Here is a 16,342-nt window from a genome sequence, read left to right as displayed (position 1 = left end):
AGTTTCACCACTGTATCTCAGACCACAACTACAATAGTGCCCTAAGGGAACACTATTTCTCTTACATAACCCAGAGAAACAGAAAAAAAAACCCCCAAACAAACTCAAACACATATACACAAGAATGTCTGTAAAGTTAAAAACACATATAATCTGCTGAAATGCAGAGCGTCAATAATAACTGCAGAGGAGCATCGACTGTCGTGCCCTGATCTTGTCCGCCTTTACTGTGATCACTCGAATTCTATGGGTGTACAGACAAAGGTAGACAGTGTAACATGTCTGAGTTGTCATACTGCTCCCCATATGATTCACCACTGCAGGTAGGTGTGTTGTTTGGTCTTTAGCGAGACAGAGTCATGTTTAACTATGAAATCAGATCCGTGGTTCGCACCATGTCTTTCGGTGAACAACCTATATGCCATATGACTTACTGATTAGAGATAATATGGGGCCGGACGAACAACAACGTACTTTGGTGAAGCTTAAAAGAGAAACACTACGAAATCGTTCGTCCTGCTATCAATAGCAACCATATCCTCCGCTAATCACTCTATTGTTTTAAAAAAGAACACATGAAATACGGTAGTTCTAACTGAAATCTGAATAAAAGACAGAATAGTCACAATGGGAAAGTCTCTGAGCATAGGTCTATTCAATCCTCGTAAACTGGGGCTAAACTCTAACAACGAGCGAACGACGGAGCTTCTACGTTGTCCTTCGATTATAGATTGCGGCTTAGTCAGAAGTAGAAGGGCAATGGTTATGATCTTGTAGAAAGTCGGTGACCTTTCGTATTACGTCCATACAGTTGAAGACAACAACATCAAAGGAAAACAACTGAGAAACCATTGCACGGTACACTAGTCTTTATTTCATAGATTCCCAACTATGCAATATTACATCCAAACACAATAGAAGGGACATGGCATTTCATCAAAAGCAAAGATCGTGTCATGCACAGAGACTTCAGATACTTGCTTCCCAGCTTACAAGAGTTTACTCGACGTGATTTCCAGAAATATGGTAAGGGCGATCTTCCTACGAAACTGTGTTTTATGGCGTAATAGCTAGACAACAGTTTCCTTTCATTTTGTTGTCTGTTATTTGTACATGAAACAAAAGATCATTCATAGGGCTTCCGTGACTAGTACGAGAAAGGAAGAAAGTACAACTATGTTGTTGTTGTAGAAAGCTGCACATTAGGTTCTGCTCAAACGATGTGGTCAGAATATTGAACTTAGTAAATGGCTTTCACGGTTTAATAATGGAAATAGCAGCTAAAATCCCTCTTAAACTGTTGACTACTAGCTATATATAAAGGACATACAGGATATAATATGCCATTAATCGGATAAAATCTGCCGTACCATGGTAAACGAGAGCTAAACAGTAATCACAGTGTGGGTCACCCTGCCCACTCTTCTGTAAATAATGAAACAAACAATTGCCAGTTATCTCCCCTTTAATAGTTGCCATGATTTGAGAAATTATTTCGGAAGTGTTTGTTTAATCGATCATTTGGCCATCGAACTAACATCATTTGGCCTTCGAACCAACAGGCATATTACCTATACAAGTTTCCCGATATTTCGTAAATATGCAATTTACTCATATTACTATTTAAGAAACCAGCAATCATTATGAAGTTGTCAAATATGTACATAAACAACCTCTACCCGTACAAATAGAGTCTAACATAGGAACGACAAAACGATGTCTTATTCTTTATAAAATATTATTATAAAATGCCAGCTAATTTAGTTTAATTAGCCTCAGTGATCATAGTCTCCTTCATTAACTCATCAAGTATTACTTACACTACGTACGTGTGGAATCACCGTATGCCTACATAAATTCCAAGCTGTTCTCTTTTATGCCTAAGATCTACCATAAATGGTGATTAACGCAGTTTAATTTTACAAGTCACTTATATAAAATGATGGTTTATTTCTAAACTGGGTGAATATGGTGTCTTTATATGGTCCGGTTTGTTTTGTACGGGGGACCGTTTACATTACATATTCGACAACTTCTTCAGAGCTAATTATTCTCTGAGTCTATAAATACAACTTCTACCTGCAAGCCTTATTTGTAAAATTGTTTTATTTATACTTTATGATCCGATACTTCTCACCTTTTTTGTTTCAGTTTTTAAATAATCTCTTTTTATTCTAAGTCTATATTATTCCTGTAATATTATTTTATTACAAAAATGTTTATAAATTATTTTATTTTTATAAGTTAACTTCTTGAAATTCGTCCGACAGAAAGAAGCATGGTAGTACTTTCATTTAAAGAACATAAATCAGTAATTTGTTTCTTTTCTTTGTTTGACATTTTTTATTTTTAATATATTGCTCGACTAAAATAAACAAGCAATCTGTCTTTTTGGAGACCGGTGTCTAAGACGAATTTCCTCCACGGAAAACACGACCGGGGTATAGTGGAAAATATAGATATTTGATTTTTATCGGAGTTTCGAATCCTGGAATTCATACTTCTGTATATGGATATGTTTGTATGAAAGTAGATGTAAGAGTGAAGATGATATGTGGTAGTGTTTGTCAGTTGTTTGGTAAACAGGGTTACGTACCATATTGTTGACTGGACTCAACTTCTAGCTAAGAATCTGTTTATACGCATTTCTAACAGGAACATGCGCTGAACAACTGTGTGTGCCGCCAAATAAGCGGTGTATGTGTGTGTGTGTATATATATATATATATATATATATATATATGTATATGTAAAAGCAAACAAACGGCGTGCGTTGCGTTACATGGATATATCAAGGATTGAGCAGGGGAATATAGACAAAGACACGATACACGGAATATTCGCAGCTGAGTTTTCCTCGTCAGTCAATGAACCAAAATGTGGTTTCGCTAAGAAATTTGAGAGTGGATGCCCATGGTAACTCTCATATGCTGATCATATTGTTCTCATAGCTGAATCTCTGGGAGAATTAGAGAATAAATTCCAGACATGGAAGCTAACTCTAGTATCAAGGGGTCTCAAGGTAAATTTAACAAAGTCTAAAGTTTTTATTAAGTTAGAAAGAAGGCAGAACCCTGGTATCTTCAGGGAATTATCTTGATTGATATGCAAAAAAGGAGTAACTATAAAATTTATATGCTGTATCCAACTCAGTGTAAGCTATGGATACATGAGGTGTAGTAGAATTATTGGCAGATTAACTAAGAAAGTATGCTTCATATACAACAGATGCACTGGAGCAGCACATACCTAGAGCACACTAGAAATAAAATTCCCTTAGATGCCCAGACGGCTCATTAGAAGTAGTCAATAGTGTTTGCTATCTAGGGGATGTATTTAAAGTCTGTTGTCCATGCTGGCATGGGTTTGATGGTTTGTACAGGGTTGACAAGCTGTAAGGCTGCACCAGACACCAGTCTGATTTGGCATGGTTTCTATGGCTGGATGCCCTTCCTAATACCAACCACTCTGAGAGTATAATGGGTGCTTTTACATGCAAAATGCATAGTGGTATTTCTTCTGGTTTCATTCTTTTGGGGTTGATAAAAATAAAGTACCAGTCAAGTACTGGGGTTGATGTAACTGACGAACCTCATACCCCTAAAATTACTGGTCTTGTCTCAAAATTGGAAACATTATTATTGAGTGAGAAAGCAATGCATGCAATCAAAGTGATGTTGGGGTACAAATATACAAAGCCCAATATAGCCATCATGACTACCTGTTTGATAAGGGGTATACCAAGCACATGCATCACAACCATATATGCGTGACTTGGTGACCTCATATCAAAATAAACAGTGACCTCATATCAAAATATAACTGACCTCATATCAAAATAAACCTTACAGGCGGGGCCCAGTTAGAATTTTCCTCAGGTTGAGTAGTCCATCCTGCTCAAAAGGTCCCTGAATAAGACTTGTTTAAGGATGTTGAACAAAACGCCCATGTTCCCAAACATGAATTATTCAAACCCCAAAGAACTCCTCTTGACACATGCCTATGATGCTCCCCAACTACTTGTGCTTGTGATCAGAGATGCACATATCGTCAGCCACCAAGGGACATGCTCAACTAGTTATGGTCAAACAACTGACAAGCAAAACTGTGGCATTGAGCAGAATATTTGCTGTAGCCCTATTATTATTATTATTATTATTATTATTATTATTATTATTAAGATGGTGAGCTGGCAGAATCATTAGCACATTAGATTAAATGCTTAGTAGTATTTTACCCATTGCTACATTCTGTGTTTGAGGTCGGCTTTGTTTTCATCCTTTCGGGGTCAATAAAATAAGTACCAGTTGAACACTGAGGTCGATACAATCGATTCATCCCTTCCCCCAAATTTGCTACCCTTGTAGCAAAATTTGCCACCATTATTATTATTATTAAGGCAGCAAGCTAGCAGAATCGTTAGCACGCTAGATGAAATGCTTAGCGGTATGTTCTGAGTTCAAATTCTGCCAAGGTTGACTTCACTTTTCATCCTTTTGGGGTTGATAAATTAAGTACCAGTTACGCACAGTGGTTGATGTAATTGACTAGTCTCCTCCCCCATACTTCAAGCCTTGTGCCTATAGTAGAAAGGATTATTATTATTATTATTATTCTAATTGATTGTTTTCTTTTTTATTTCTAGTTTGTGTTTGGATGATCTGACCTTTCAACGATGGATAGAAGAGGCAGAGGCTCCTTCTTCATTTTATTACAGTTACTTAATCATCTAATGTATCTTGGTGGCTTTTCTGTAATCCCACCAGTTACATTATTTGTCACCTTAGTGAATGTAGCTGTTCACTTTGAGAACTTCTTTATGCCCGTGTCAATTTTCCCATCAGTAGAAACTGCTTGCATCAGTGTGTTTCATGTATGGACTCATTTGCAATGGAAACGATTAATCTATGGAGCATTTTTCCATCTCGATGATCTACATCTTTATTATAACATGGTTTCTTTCCTTTCGAAAGGTATCCGCCTAGAAAAAAGGCTATCATCACAACACTTTGGATTTTTATTGGTATTTTGTACTGTAGCTTCAGGTGTTGTTCTTATTGCACTAAATATTTTAATGATGATGTTAACTAATGATACTTCCTATGAACTGACTTGTGCTGTTGGATTCTCAGGTGAGTTACTATTGAATGCATTTAAGCACACAGTCCTATATAGATGTGCACTGAATAAAATACACACATACACATATATCTTAGTCCAGAAGAAATGCTAATAGTAAGAGATATTCTTATTGTTCTGCATATTGGATTCTAAGTGGAGGTGTGAGATATTCTGAAATTGCAAGGCAGTGTGCTTGTAAGTATCGAAATTACTATTGAGAGAAATGTATCTGCAATGATACAGTGGTTTGTCGCCTTCTGTGATTGGGAAAATAAAGAGACAGAAATACTGCTATGGAAAAGTTTTGAATAAGAATTATGAGTGGAATAGCGAGTGCTGCCTTAAGTTGAATTAATGAGGTGTTAGGATGGTTAATAAGATTATGAAGACGACAAAAGCAGTGGGAGGTATTGATCAATAAGGGTTGTTTTCTGAGATGCTGAAAGTATCAGACTAAACAGGTTGAATGCCAGTGGCTCACTTAATATGTAGTGCTATCTCAAATAATTGTTATATACTACAAGGAGAGATTTTTTAATAAAGTTAGGTTTGGGTTTACACTGGTTTGGGGAACAACAGGTGCCATATTTCTAGTGAAACAACTGTGCGAAATGTTCTTAGTTAAGAATAATTAGCTCCAATTTGAATTTGTTGATTTGTGGAAGACCTTTATCAGTATCCCACACTTTGTAGTCTACTAGGAGGAAGTTGTGAGGTAGTTACCTTTGGTAGCAACTTCATAGACAAATTTAGTGATCACCTAGCTGTTCACTAGACATTGGTGTTTTACTCACTTCTATTCATTATAGTTCTGCAGGATAAAGAAGTTCAAGATTTGGTTGTCTTTAAAACTTTGATATGCTAAGGACTTTTTTCAGATTGCAAAATATTTTAAAGAGTTGCAGAGAAAGTTCCAAAGCATGGAAGCATGGCTTAGAGTTCAAACACCTGAAATTAGCATTCAAATGCCAAAATGCTTACTCATAACAGAATATAAGGTTTTAGAATAATCTGTCTTTGTTCTACATGTAGGAAGTAAATAGGCAGAAACTTATATAAATTTTTGTCTGTTTTATCTCTAAATTTGTAAATAGTTCTTGTTACAAGTTTGTAGTGAGCTGGTCAATATATGCTCATGTAAGATATATGTACACACATTCACATGCATTTGCTGCTCTGCATAGTATCTTGGGAAGGTGTTTTCTAGTATAGCCCCAGGTTGACCAAAGTCATGCGAACAGATTTGGTCAATGGAAACTGAAATATGTATCATCATCATTTAACATCTATGTTCCATAGTAACAAAGGTTGGACAGTTTGACAAGATTCGATGAGACTGCATCCTGCCCTGATGTCTATTTCAGCATGGTTTCTACAGCTGAAGGCTCTTCCTAATGTCAGCCACATTATAGTGTATAGTGGTGCTTGTTTCATGTCATCAACACCAATGAAATCATCATACAGTTTGCAAGACTACAAACCAAAAAGTGGGGGAGGGACGCCAGATTTATGTTAGGAGTATGTGAATACACACACACACACACATATTGTGTGTGTATATGCATGTACATGTGTGTATCTATGTATTTCTTTACATCTGCACATCTGAATATATATAATACTACAAGTTAGCAAGATATAGGTATTAGATGTAGGAGGGAAAGGCTGGAGGAAAATGGGATGAATGTTGATAATATGGATGTCTTGTTAACCTTTATGGAAGGCTGACCACAAGTGAGCAGAGTGTGTGTGTGTGTGGTGAGTATTCAAGACTGTGAAATGTGCAGGAGTGATGGTCATGCGAGTATGGTCATGTCACCCTCCTTGGGAAGAACTTATGTCTCTTCATGGTACCTGTTTAGAGAAAGATGGACCTTAGAGGTAAGTATTTTTGCCAAGGGCTCAACATAACACCAACAAGAAAATAAAAAAAAAGGCAAGTATCTTTGTTTTTTGATAGTTGGCTAAAATACTTCTAACTTAATTCTGCTTCAAATTTTTCCATATGTGTGATGAAACTTGTTGTGTGCAATAAATTGGAGTTACCTCGTTTGAACTGCTTTAGTATGGTGAAATATTGGAAGTCATGTATTGCCATTTGTTTTCTCTTGAAATTTCTCCTGGTTTATTATTATATCTGTGATGAAAATCAGATAATATATTATCATGACTTAAACTCTGCCATCAGATTATTTACCTTTTATTTATTACTTATTTGTTTGACTATTAGGTGGACTTAGCCTTTCATCATTCGAGGTTGATGAAACATGTACCAATCAAGTACTGGGATCAATGCAATCAACTAACCCCTCTTACAAAATTTCATGCCTTGTGCCTAGAAAAAGAAAGGGTTATTATTACTATTAGTATTATTATTAAGGCAGCAAACTGGCAGAATTGTTAGCACACCAGGGTTGATAAAAATAAGTACCAGCTGAGACTGGGGTTGATGTAATCACCTTAGCCCCTCCCCCGAAATTGCTGGTTTTGTGCCAAAATTTGAAACCGTTTATATCATTATTATTTCAGGTAGCAAACTGGCAGAATCGTCAGCATGCCTGGAAAATGCATTTTGTCTGTTTTTATGCTCAGAGTTCATAGCCACCAAGGTTGACTTCCCATTTCATCTTTTCAGGGTCAATACAATAAGTACCAGTTGACCACTAGGTGGGGTCAGTTTAATTGATTTGTCTCCTCTGCCAAAATATCAAACCTTGTCCCTATAACAAAGAGTTGTTATTACCGTGTGTTATTTCTTTCCATTCTAACTTAAATACTGCTAAGATCAACTTGTTCTTTCAGTCTTTTGGAGCATCGGTGTCTATATAACAGACTTACCTCTCCCCATGTGATAACCGGCTCTCTGCTAAAACATAAAATCTTAAATTATTATTATTGAATGAGAGAGCAGTGCATGCCATCAAAGTGACACTGGGGTAAACTATACGAAGCCCAGTATACCCATCATGACTACCCATCTGATAAGGGTACACTAGGCACATGCATCACAACCATATGTGCGCAATATGGTGATCTATCAAGATAAACAGCATATGACTTTGCAGGTGGGACCCAGTTAGAATTTTAATCAGGTTGAGTAGCCATTCCGCTCAAAAGGTCCCTGAATAAGGGTTAAGTATGTTGAATGAAACACCCATGTTTCCATGGGTGAATTATTCAAACCCCAAAGAATTCCTCTCAACACATGACTATGGTGCTCCCACACTACTTCTGCTTGTGATCAGAGATGCACATATCTTCAGCCACTAAGGGACATGCTTGACTGGTTATGGTCAAACAACTGACAAGCATATCCGTGGTATTGAACAGAATATTTACTGTAGCCTATCTTTTATACCCAAAACAAAACAATGTACATGATAGCACTTCCAATCAGTTACGATTAGAACCATGAGAGCCACTGTCTGGTAGTGCATCAGGGCATTATTATATGTTGTTGTTGTGGTGATGGTGGTGATTTTGTTTGTTTTAAAGTGAATTAGAATTGCTAGAGCACCCCAAAAAATTGCTTTGTGGCATTTCTTTATCATATCCTGCCATGGTTATCTTCCATGCTTTTGGAGTCGATAAAATTAAGTAGCAGTCAAGTTCTGAGATTCACGCTATTCACTAACACCCACTCCCCTCTGAATTGCTGGCCTTGTGCCTTAGAGACAATTAGCATGTCTTATGATGATTGTTTTTATGACAGTTAAGTTGATTAGAAAAATCTCTTTCATATCTAATAGATTAAAAAGATAAATTATTTACAATAAATGTATGTTCTTTTTTTATCTTTACAGCTGTGATATTTGCCATTAAAGTCGTCCTTAATTACATGAATCCACAAGAACAGCATGCTTATGGAGGCTTTTTAATCCCATATAAGTACATACATTGGTTAGAAGTTGTTATGATTCAGCTCATAGTTCCACAAGCCTCATTCTTAGGTAACTATCTGTAATTGTATGCATTTTCTCAATTCATCAATTAATTCATCATTGGCTTAACATCCACTTTTCCATGCTTGCATGGATCAGACACAATTCATTGAGATAGATTTTCTATAACTGGCCAGCCTTACTGTCCTCAACCCTCGCCTGATTAATAGTATTTCTCCATGGCTGGACATGTTTCCACAGAAAACTGGAAACAAGCTGTTGTGCCTGTGTCTTAAGATGGTACTTGGGGGGAAAGTGTTTATAACAAATGTATTTATTGTTTCTAAATATTTGATTGATTTAATTTCTGTTTAACTTTCAGGTCATATATCTGGAATCATTGTTGGTTTGATATACTGTAAAACTCCTTTGAAAGATATTTTCAGCAGAATATTCCCACCGGGTAAAGTATATTTCATAATTGTACAGTGCAGAGAACATGTGTGTGTCTGACTGTTGGTTTTTGTATGTGTCAGTGTGTGTGTGTGCATGTATGTTTGTGTGGGTGTGTGTGTGTGGGAGAAAGAGAGCCTGCTGTATGTCGACCCAACAGAGGGACCAGCTATTCGAGTTGACAGTACCAGGGTAGATAAAGCAATTAAGTGTATGAAGACAGGGAAAGCCCCCAGCCCATCAGGAATCACTGCAGAGATGCTCAAAATATATGGCAGTGTTGGCTACAGCCTAGTCACCCGTATTACGAACCAGGTGATACACGAAGGAGTCATACCCAATGACTGGTGTAGCAGCACCATAGTCAACTGCTACAAAGGTAAAGGTGACGCTTTCTAATTGTTACACAAATTTTGGGTAAAACTTCCACTTTTACCCGCTCCCATTGATTGCACCTAGGATAGCACTAGTGTAGCAATAATTGGGTACCCTCCCAGCAGTATACTGGATAGATACTATCCCTTAGTGGGTTGAACCCCCAACCCCTAACTCTCTCACGTTATATATATATATATATCTGGCAGTGTTGGCTACAGCCTAGTCACCCGTATTACGAACCAGGTGATACACGAAGGAGTCATACCCAATGACTGGTGTAGCAGCACCATAGTCAACTGCTACAAAGGTAAAGGTGACGCTTTAGATACTAATAATTACAGAGGCATCAAGCTGTTAGATCAGGTTATGAAAGTTACGGAGAGGGTCATAGCCCAACTAATTAGGGAGCGAATCAATTTAGATGAGATGCAGTTTGGGTTCGTGCCAGGTAAAAGCACCACTGATGCCATATTTCTAGTGAGACAGCTGCAGGAGAAATACCTAGCCAAGGATAAACCTCTGTACCTGGCCTTCGTTGACATGGAGAAAGCCTTTGACAGGGTCCCCCGATCCCTTATCTGGTGGTCAATGAGGAAACTTGGGATAGAAGAATGGTTAGTGAGAGCTGTGCGAGCCATGTACAGAGATGCTGCCAGTAAGGTGAGGGTTGGAAATGAGTACAGTAATGAATTCCGGGTAGAGGTAGGGGTCCACCAAGGTTCCATCCTCAGCCCCCTCCTATTTATCATAGTCCTCCAGGCGATCACAGAGGAATTCAAGACAGGTTGCCCCTGGGAGCTCCTCTATGCTGATGACCTTGCCCTAATTGCGGAGTCACTATCAGAACTAGAGGAGAAGTTTCAGGTGTGGAAGCAAGGACTAGAATCGAAGGGCCTTAGAGTCAACCTAGCAAAAACCCAAATCCTAATAAGTAGGAAAGTAGATAAAACACAAACCCCTTCAGGTAGATGGCCCTGCTCAGTATGTAGAAAAGGAGTAGGTAGTAACTCTATAAGATGTACCCGGTGCAAGCTATGGACACATAAGAGGTGCAGCAATATCAAAGGCAGATTAACTACGAAGTTAGTTTTTGTATGTGGCAGATGTTCAGGTGCAATAAACACTGTAAACAAACAGGAAACAACTTCTATCTCATTCCAGGGAGAAAAACTAGAGGTAGTCGATAGCTTCCGCTATCTGGGTGACCAAGTTAGTAGTGGGGGTGGGTACGCTGAAAGTGTAACTGCTAGAATAAGAATAGCCTGGGCAAAGTTTAGAGAGCTCTTACATCTGCTGGCGACAAAGGGACTCTCACTCAGAGTAAAAGGCAGACTGTATGACGCATGTGTACGAACAGCCATGCTACATGGCAGTGAAACATGGGCTGTGACTGCTGAGGACATGCGTAAGCTCGCAAGGAATGAAGCCAGTATGGATGTGTAATGTCAGTGTGCATACCCGTCAGAGTGTAAGTATCTTGAGAGAAAAGCTGAACATAAGGAGCATCAGTTGTGGTATGCAAGAGAGACGATTGTGCTGGTATGGACATGTGGTGAGAATGAATGAGGACAGCTGCGTGAAAAAGTGCCACACCCTAACAGTTGAGGGAACCCGTGGAAGAGGTAGGCCCAGGTAGACCTGGGCTGAGGTGGTGAGGCAAGACCTTCGAACATTGGGCCTCACCGAGGCGATGACTACTGACCGAGACCTTTGGAAATGTGCTGTGCGTGAGAAGACCCGGCAAGCCAAGTGAGATCGTTGCCAGTGCCTCTGGACTGGCTCTTGTGCGGGTGGTACATAAGATGTACCATTTTGAGCATGACCGTTGCCAGTACCGCCTGACTGGCCTTTGTAGGGTTTTCGAACGAGATCGTTGCCAGTGCCCCTGGACTGGCTTGTGCGGGTGGCACATAAAAGACACCATTTCGAGCGTGGCCGTTGCCAGTATCGCCTGACTGGCCTTCGTGCGGGTGACACGTAAAAGCACCCACTACACTCTCTGAGTGGTTGGCGTTAGGAAGGGCATCCAGCTGTAGAAACCCATGCTAGCATGGAAAGCGGACGTTAAACGATGATGATATATATATATCATCGTTTTCCATGTTGGCATGGGTTGGACAGTTTGATAGGAGCTGGCCAGCTGGGAGTTGCTCAGATTTCTATTGTGTTTTGTGGCATGATTTCTATGGCTGGATGCCCTTCGTAACACCAAGCACTTCACAGAGTGTGCTGGGTGCTTTTTATGTGCCACTGGCATGGGTGTACTTATACAGTACTGGCACAAATGCATTTTTATGTGGTACTGGCACCTGTAAAAGAACAAGCCACTATGTATGGATTACAGAGATTTTACATGACTTGGTGTGTCTTCTCAAGTAAAATTGCTGCCATTCATACATATGGACTTGTCCCTTTACAGGTGCTGTGCAAATGCACCTGTGATGTATATGCATGTGTGGGTGTGTATTTAATCATCCAGTGAAGACAAAGAATGAGTTTAGCTCATTATTATTTTGGTACTACTCTGTTTCTATGCTATTGCATGATTTCATGTGAAAAGTTATACAATATTTGCAGTTGATTATATTGGAGTTGCACTTTATCCGACTGGCATCAAGAGGTGTGCTCTTTACATATATGCATAATGTAAAAAGTCACTCAGACAAATTTTCAGGGAAAACAAAAATGCAGAAAAACAACAGATACAGACAAGCGCTACCCTTCATCAGTTGTCAACCAAATGTCATAATTTTGACACCGTCTGACCATATTGTCCATTTTGCGATGTCAGCTGGGATATAAGTGAGAGGATATGATAGATAAACAAGGACAGAAATAAAATTGATGTTGACTGAATAGTAAAGAGAGATAGGTTATGAAAAGAACATCACCATCATCATCATCATATGTCTGTTTTCCATTCTGGTATGGATTGGATTGTTTGACAGGAGCTGGTAAGCTGGTGGGGCTGCACCTGGCTCCCGTCATCTGTTACGGTATGGTATGGTTTCTATGGCTGGATACCCTTCTTAACCTCAACTACTTTATAGAATGTACTGCCTGCTTTTTATCTGGCATCAACTTGGGTGCTTCTTATATGACGTTAGTACAGGTGCTTTTTATGTGATACCAGCATGGGTAGCCAATATAAATGTTGGTTGGTTGATTATAATGCTAATCAAGTTAGTGGTCCTCTCGCTCCCAAACCCACAATCTTACAGCTATAAATCCAACACCTGAAATATGAGGCAGTATAAGAATGAAAGTTAATACTTCTTAGTGTTATATTGTTGTATGAGAATGTTAGTGAATCTTTTACTATGTTATGGTGTTAATATTGTGTTAATTTAGTAAACACTTCACATTATTTTCTTTTGTTGCAGATCAAAGAAGTGAGAGTGAGCAAGAAAATACATATTCTGGTAATAGATATAATCAATATCCTGGTTACCAACCGCATTATGATGCTTATCAGTCTCCATATACACCATATGGGTTCCGCCAAAGAAGGTTCTGAAGATATTAAAGAAGAGACACTCTTAATGACAATCTCCTGTTCGTTGAGATCTGCTTTTTGGGTAATTGTGCAATTTATTTTCAACTTGTTAGGAATTTTTTCATATATGGGGACACACCTCTTTTTTACCAAGTCCTTCCTTTCCAGGACTGAGACCCTTTGGCATTCGTTCCTCCAACCATGCTTTCACTGCACCTGTTCATGCTGAATATGGTTTGCTGGGAGAGCCTGCACGGTTGTGGGAATTGCCTTCACCTCTCCTCTGACTGGTTTCATCATCATCACCTTTGTTTTAACATCTACTTTTCTATACCTGCTTGAGTCAGACAAAATTCATTCAGGCAGATCTTCTATGGCTGGTTGCCCATCATTGTCACCAACCCACACCTGTTTCCAAGCAAGATAATATTTCTCCATAGCCAGACATGTTTCCACAGAATTTTGGAAACAGCTTACATGGTTGTTATTTGTTTACAACTATCATGTAATTTCAAGACAAAGAAATACAATCACACACACACACACAATGGGCTTCTTTCAGTTTCTGTCTACCAAATACACTCAAAGCTTTCGTCAGACTGGACCTTAGAAGGCACTTGTATAGTAGGATTGAACCCGAAAGCAACTGGTTGAGAAGAGAACATTCTGGCCATGCTAGGATTTAGTTAAACAAATTGACCTCATTAGTAATTTTTTAAAGTCCATTTGTACTTTTAAGTACTTTTGTCAGTTTCTTTTGCTGAACTACTAAGTTGCAAGGACGTAAACAAATCAACACTGGTTGTGAAACTGAGACAACAAAGACACACACACACGCACGCGCGCGCGATGAGTTTCTGGACAATTTCTGTCTACCAAATTTCACTCACAAGATACTGATCGGCCTTGGGTTATAGTAGAAGACACTTGCCCAAGTTGAACCTGAAACGTGGTTGCCGAGTGAGCTTCTTAATCACACAGATATGTCTATGCTGACCATTAAATGATGCAGTGGGACTAGTCTTTATTTTACAGTTTGTTGAATTAAACCATGTAGAACAATGCTTCCTAACCATATTTTTTTACTGCTGTTCTTTTTGTTTTTAACTAATACATTTTCAATTTCACCTTGTTACAATTCAATGCCCCTCAATTTTTTTTTATTTATTTATTTTATTTATTTGCAGATTGTGCCAGAAGATCTTCAGAGTATTTCGTATTTTTAAAGCTGATCTCCATGTTAAAAGAAATGCAACGTGCTTATTTCCCCTATACTATTAAATTCATGTTTTGGCCCTCCTATTACAAACAAATATTGGAATTCAAATGAAACTGTGTACACATCAAACTCTGAATTACATTATTATGCATTGCGCGCACGCACGCACACACACACACAATTACTTCCCCTCCCTCCCTCTCTAAATTGTATGTGCTTATATATGTTTTGGAGATATACTTACCAGGCTAGTGATCTGAGACTGTTTTAAAAATAAAGCAATTGCAATGTAAAAGATACATTTTAGCTTTTGCAAAACATGCAAAAAATGCTAACTTCATTTAAACATTTATTATTTTGTGTTAAAATTTTCCTGACACTAACTGCAGCGGGATCATGAGTGTCCCAGATTGCATTTGGCTTGATGAAAATTTTGACACCAATTAATATATGTCTGTGGGGGTTAACAGTTTTTATGTGATTTTGAATTTCTAATATGTGTCCTTCATACTGTAATGGTGTTCCTTATACATGCATGCATGCATACATATATACGTCTGTGCATGCATGCATGCATAGTAAAATATCATTTAATTAACGTTTTTGGTTGATTGTATGCATTAGTGGATTGAAAAGAATTTTGTTAAAGAAATCCACAGATGTGTAGTGTTTGCCAGAAAATTGATTGAATGAAACCCTGGTCAGACATGTAATCTTGCTTATCTTACAAGACTCTATAAGTTAAACACTTTATGTGTATGTGTGTACCACACAAGCACACACATGAAACAAATACATGCATACGTATGTATGTAGTTATCACTGCTATTTGTTTCTAAAACTTAATTTCAAATTAAAATTGAAAACGGAAAAAAACATTTTTGAATGTTTTATTTATTTTTATAATAACGTTCCTTTGAAATTACTAAAAACAATTCTGATATATAAAAGTGAAAACAATAGGATAAAATTCCTGTCTTTAACAAAGTGTTCCTCTAAAACATTTTGATGTATTTTGCTCAAATTTTCAAGAAAATTTATTACTAAAAAATAAAAAAAAAATGTTATTTTTATGTGTAGCTTATTTAAAAAAGTTAAAAACTTGTAAAAAGAGGTATGGTTTCCCTTAGATTTTAACTGTGCAAACTTGAATGAAATTTAGCAGTACCCACACCCACCTTTTTATTTTAATTTTGCTTTATTTGTATATTGGTATCTTATACTGTTACATCTTATTACTTGAATGTTTTGTCTTGTAATCTATTGTCATTAAAATATACCCTATTTTCTGAATTATTTTAAATTATTTTGTTTTGTTATGATTTCTGGTTGTAACCTGTTCTCTTTACTTCATTCTTTTTTGTTGCTTATTTGTCCTTGGAAAAGGCAAGTTTCTTTGTTTTTACATCAATTTATTTTCCCTGCTAGCAGAGGTTAAAGAAATATATATTTGAGTCCTTGCTCTACCTGTCACCAACCCTTAGCTGTTTACCTGCATTTCAAGTAAGGCCAGCAGTCAAACCCTTGACAGAACAAATAATCACTGATGTAGCTGTGCAATTTTTGGAGAAGCATATATGTAAACAAACATGCAAGCACACACTTGTGTAAGCTTCTTTCAGTTCCCATGTACCAAGTTCACTCACAAGGCCCAAAGCTATAATAAATGACACTTGTCCAAGATAGTTCATGTTGGGATTGAACTTGAAACCATATGATTGGGAAACAAACTTCTTAATCAGACAGCCATACCTGCACAAACATTACAAAACCCATTCCCAATCATTTAAAATC

The 16,342-nt window shown here is 37.8% G+C and overlaps 1 protein-coding gene across 2 annotated transcripts; it reads left to right on the top strand.

Moving 5' to 3' along the window:
* Positions 1-334: 334 nt before the first annotated feature.
* LOC106880131 (rhomboid-related protein 4) lies at positions 335-15,851 on the top strand. 2 transcript variants are annotated; one of them, XM_052965610.2, is made up of 6 exons: positions 335-1,026; positions 4,646-5,132; positions 8,925-9,071; positions 9,385-9,465; positions 13,217-13,411; positions 14,517-15,851. In XM_052965610.2, exons 2-5 carry the CDS (start codon positions 4,676-4,678, stop codon positions 13,348-13,350), a joined length of 819 nt encoding a protein of 272 aa, XP_052821570.1. In that variant the 5' UTR covers positions 335-1,026; positions 4,646-4,675; the 3' UTR covers positions 13,351-13,411; positions 14,517-15,851. The 2 variants fall into 2 exon arrangements, with proteins under 2 accessions (XP_052821570.1, XP_014785438.1); XM_014929952.2 differs by lacking the exon at positions 335-1,026 and adding an exon at positions 1,478-1,594.
* The last annotated feature ends 491 nt before the right edge of the window (positions 15,852-16,342 follow it).

This window comes from Octopus bimaculoides, chromosome 2, assembly GCF_046866305.1.
Source record: "Octopus bimaculoides isolate indiv1 chromosome 2, ASM4686630v1, whole genome shotgun sequence".
Classification (NCBI taxonomy): Eukaryota; Metazoa; Mollusca; class Cephalopoda; order Octopoda; family Octopodidae; genus Octopus; species Octopus bimaculoides.
Note: the sequence above shows the minus strand (reverse complement) of the source record. Positions and strands in the feature narration are given on the sequence as shown.

Excerpts from the sequence above, each read along its gene's own strand:
- LOC106880131 (XM_052965610.2), top strand. The coding sequence starts at position 4,676 with ATGGATAGAAGAGGCAGAGGCTCCTTCTTCATTTTATTACAGTTACTT. Across the intron at positions 5,133-8,924 it reads TTGTGCTGTTGGATTCTCAG|CTGTGATATTTGCCATTAAA; the intron begins GTGAGTTACTAT and ends TTATCTTTACAG. Across the intron at positions 9,072-9,384 it reads TCCACAAGCCTCATTCTTAG|GTCATATATCTGGAATCATT; the intron begins GTAACTATCTGT and ends TTTAACTTTCAG.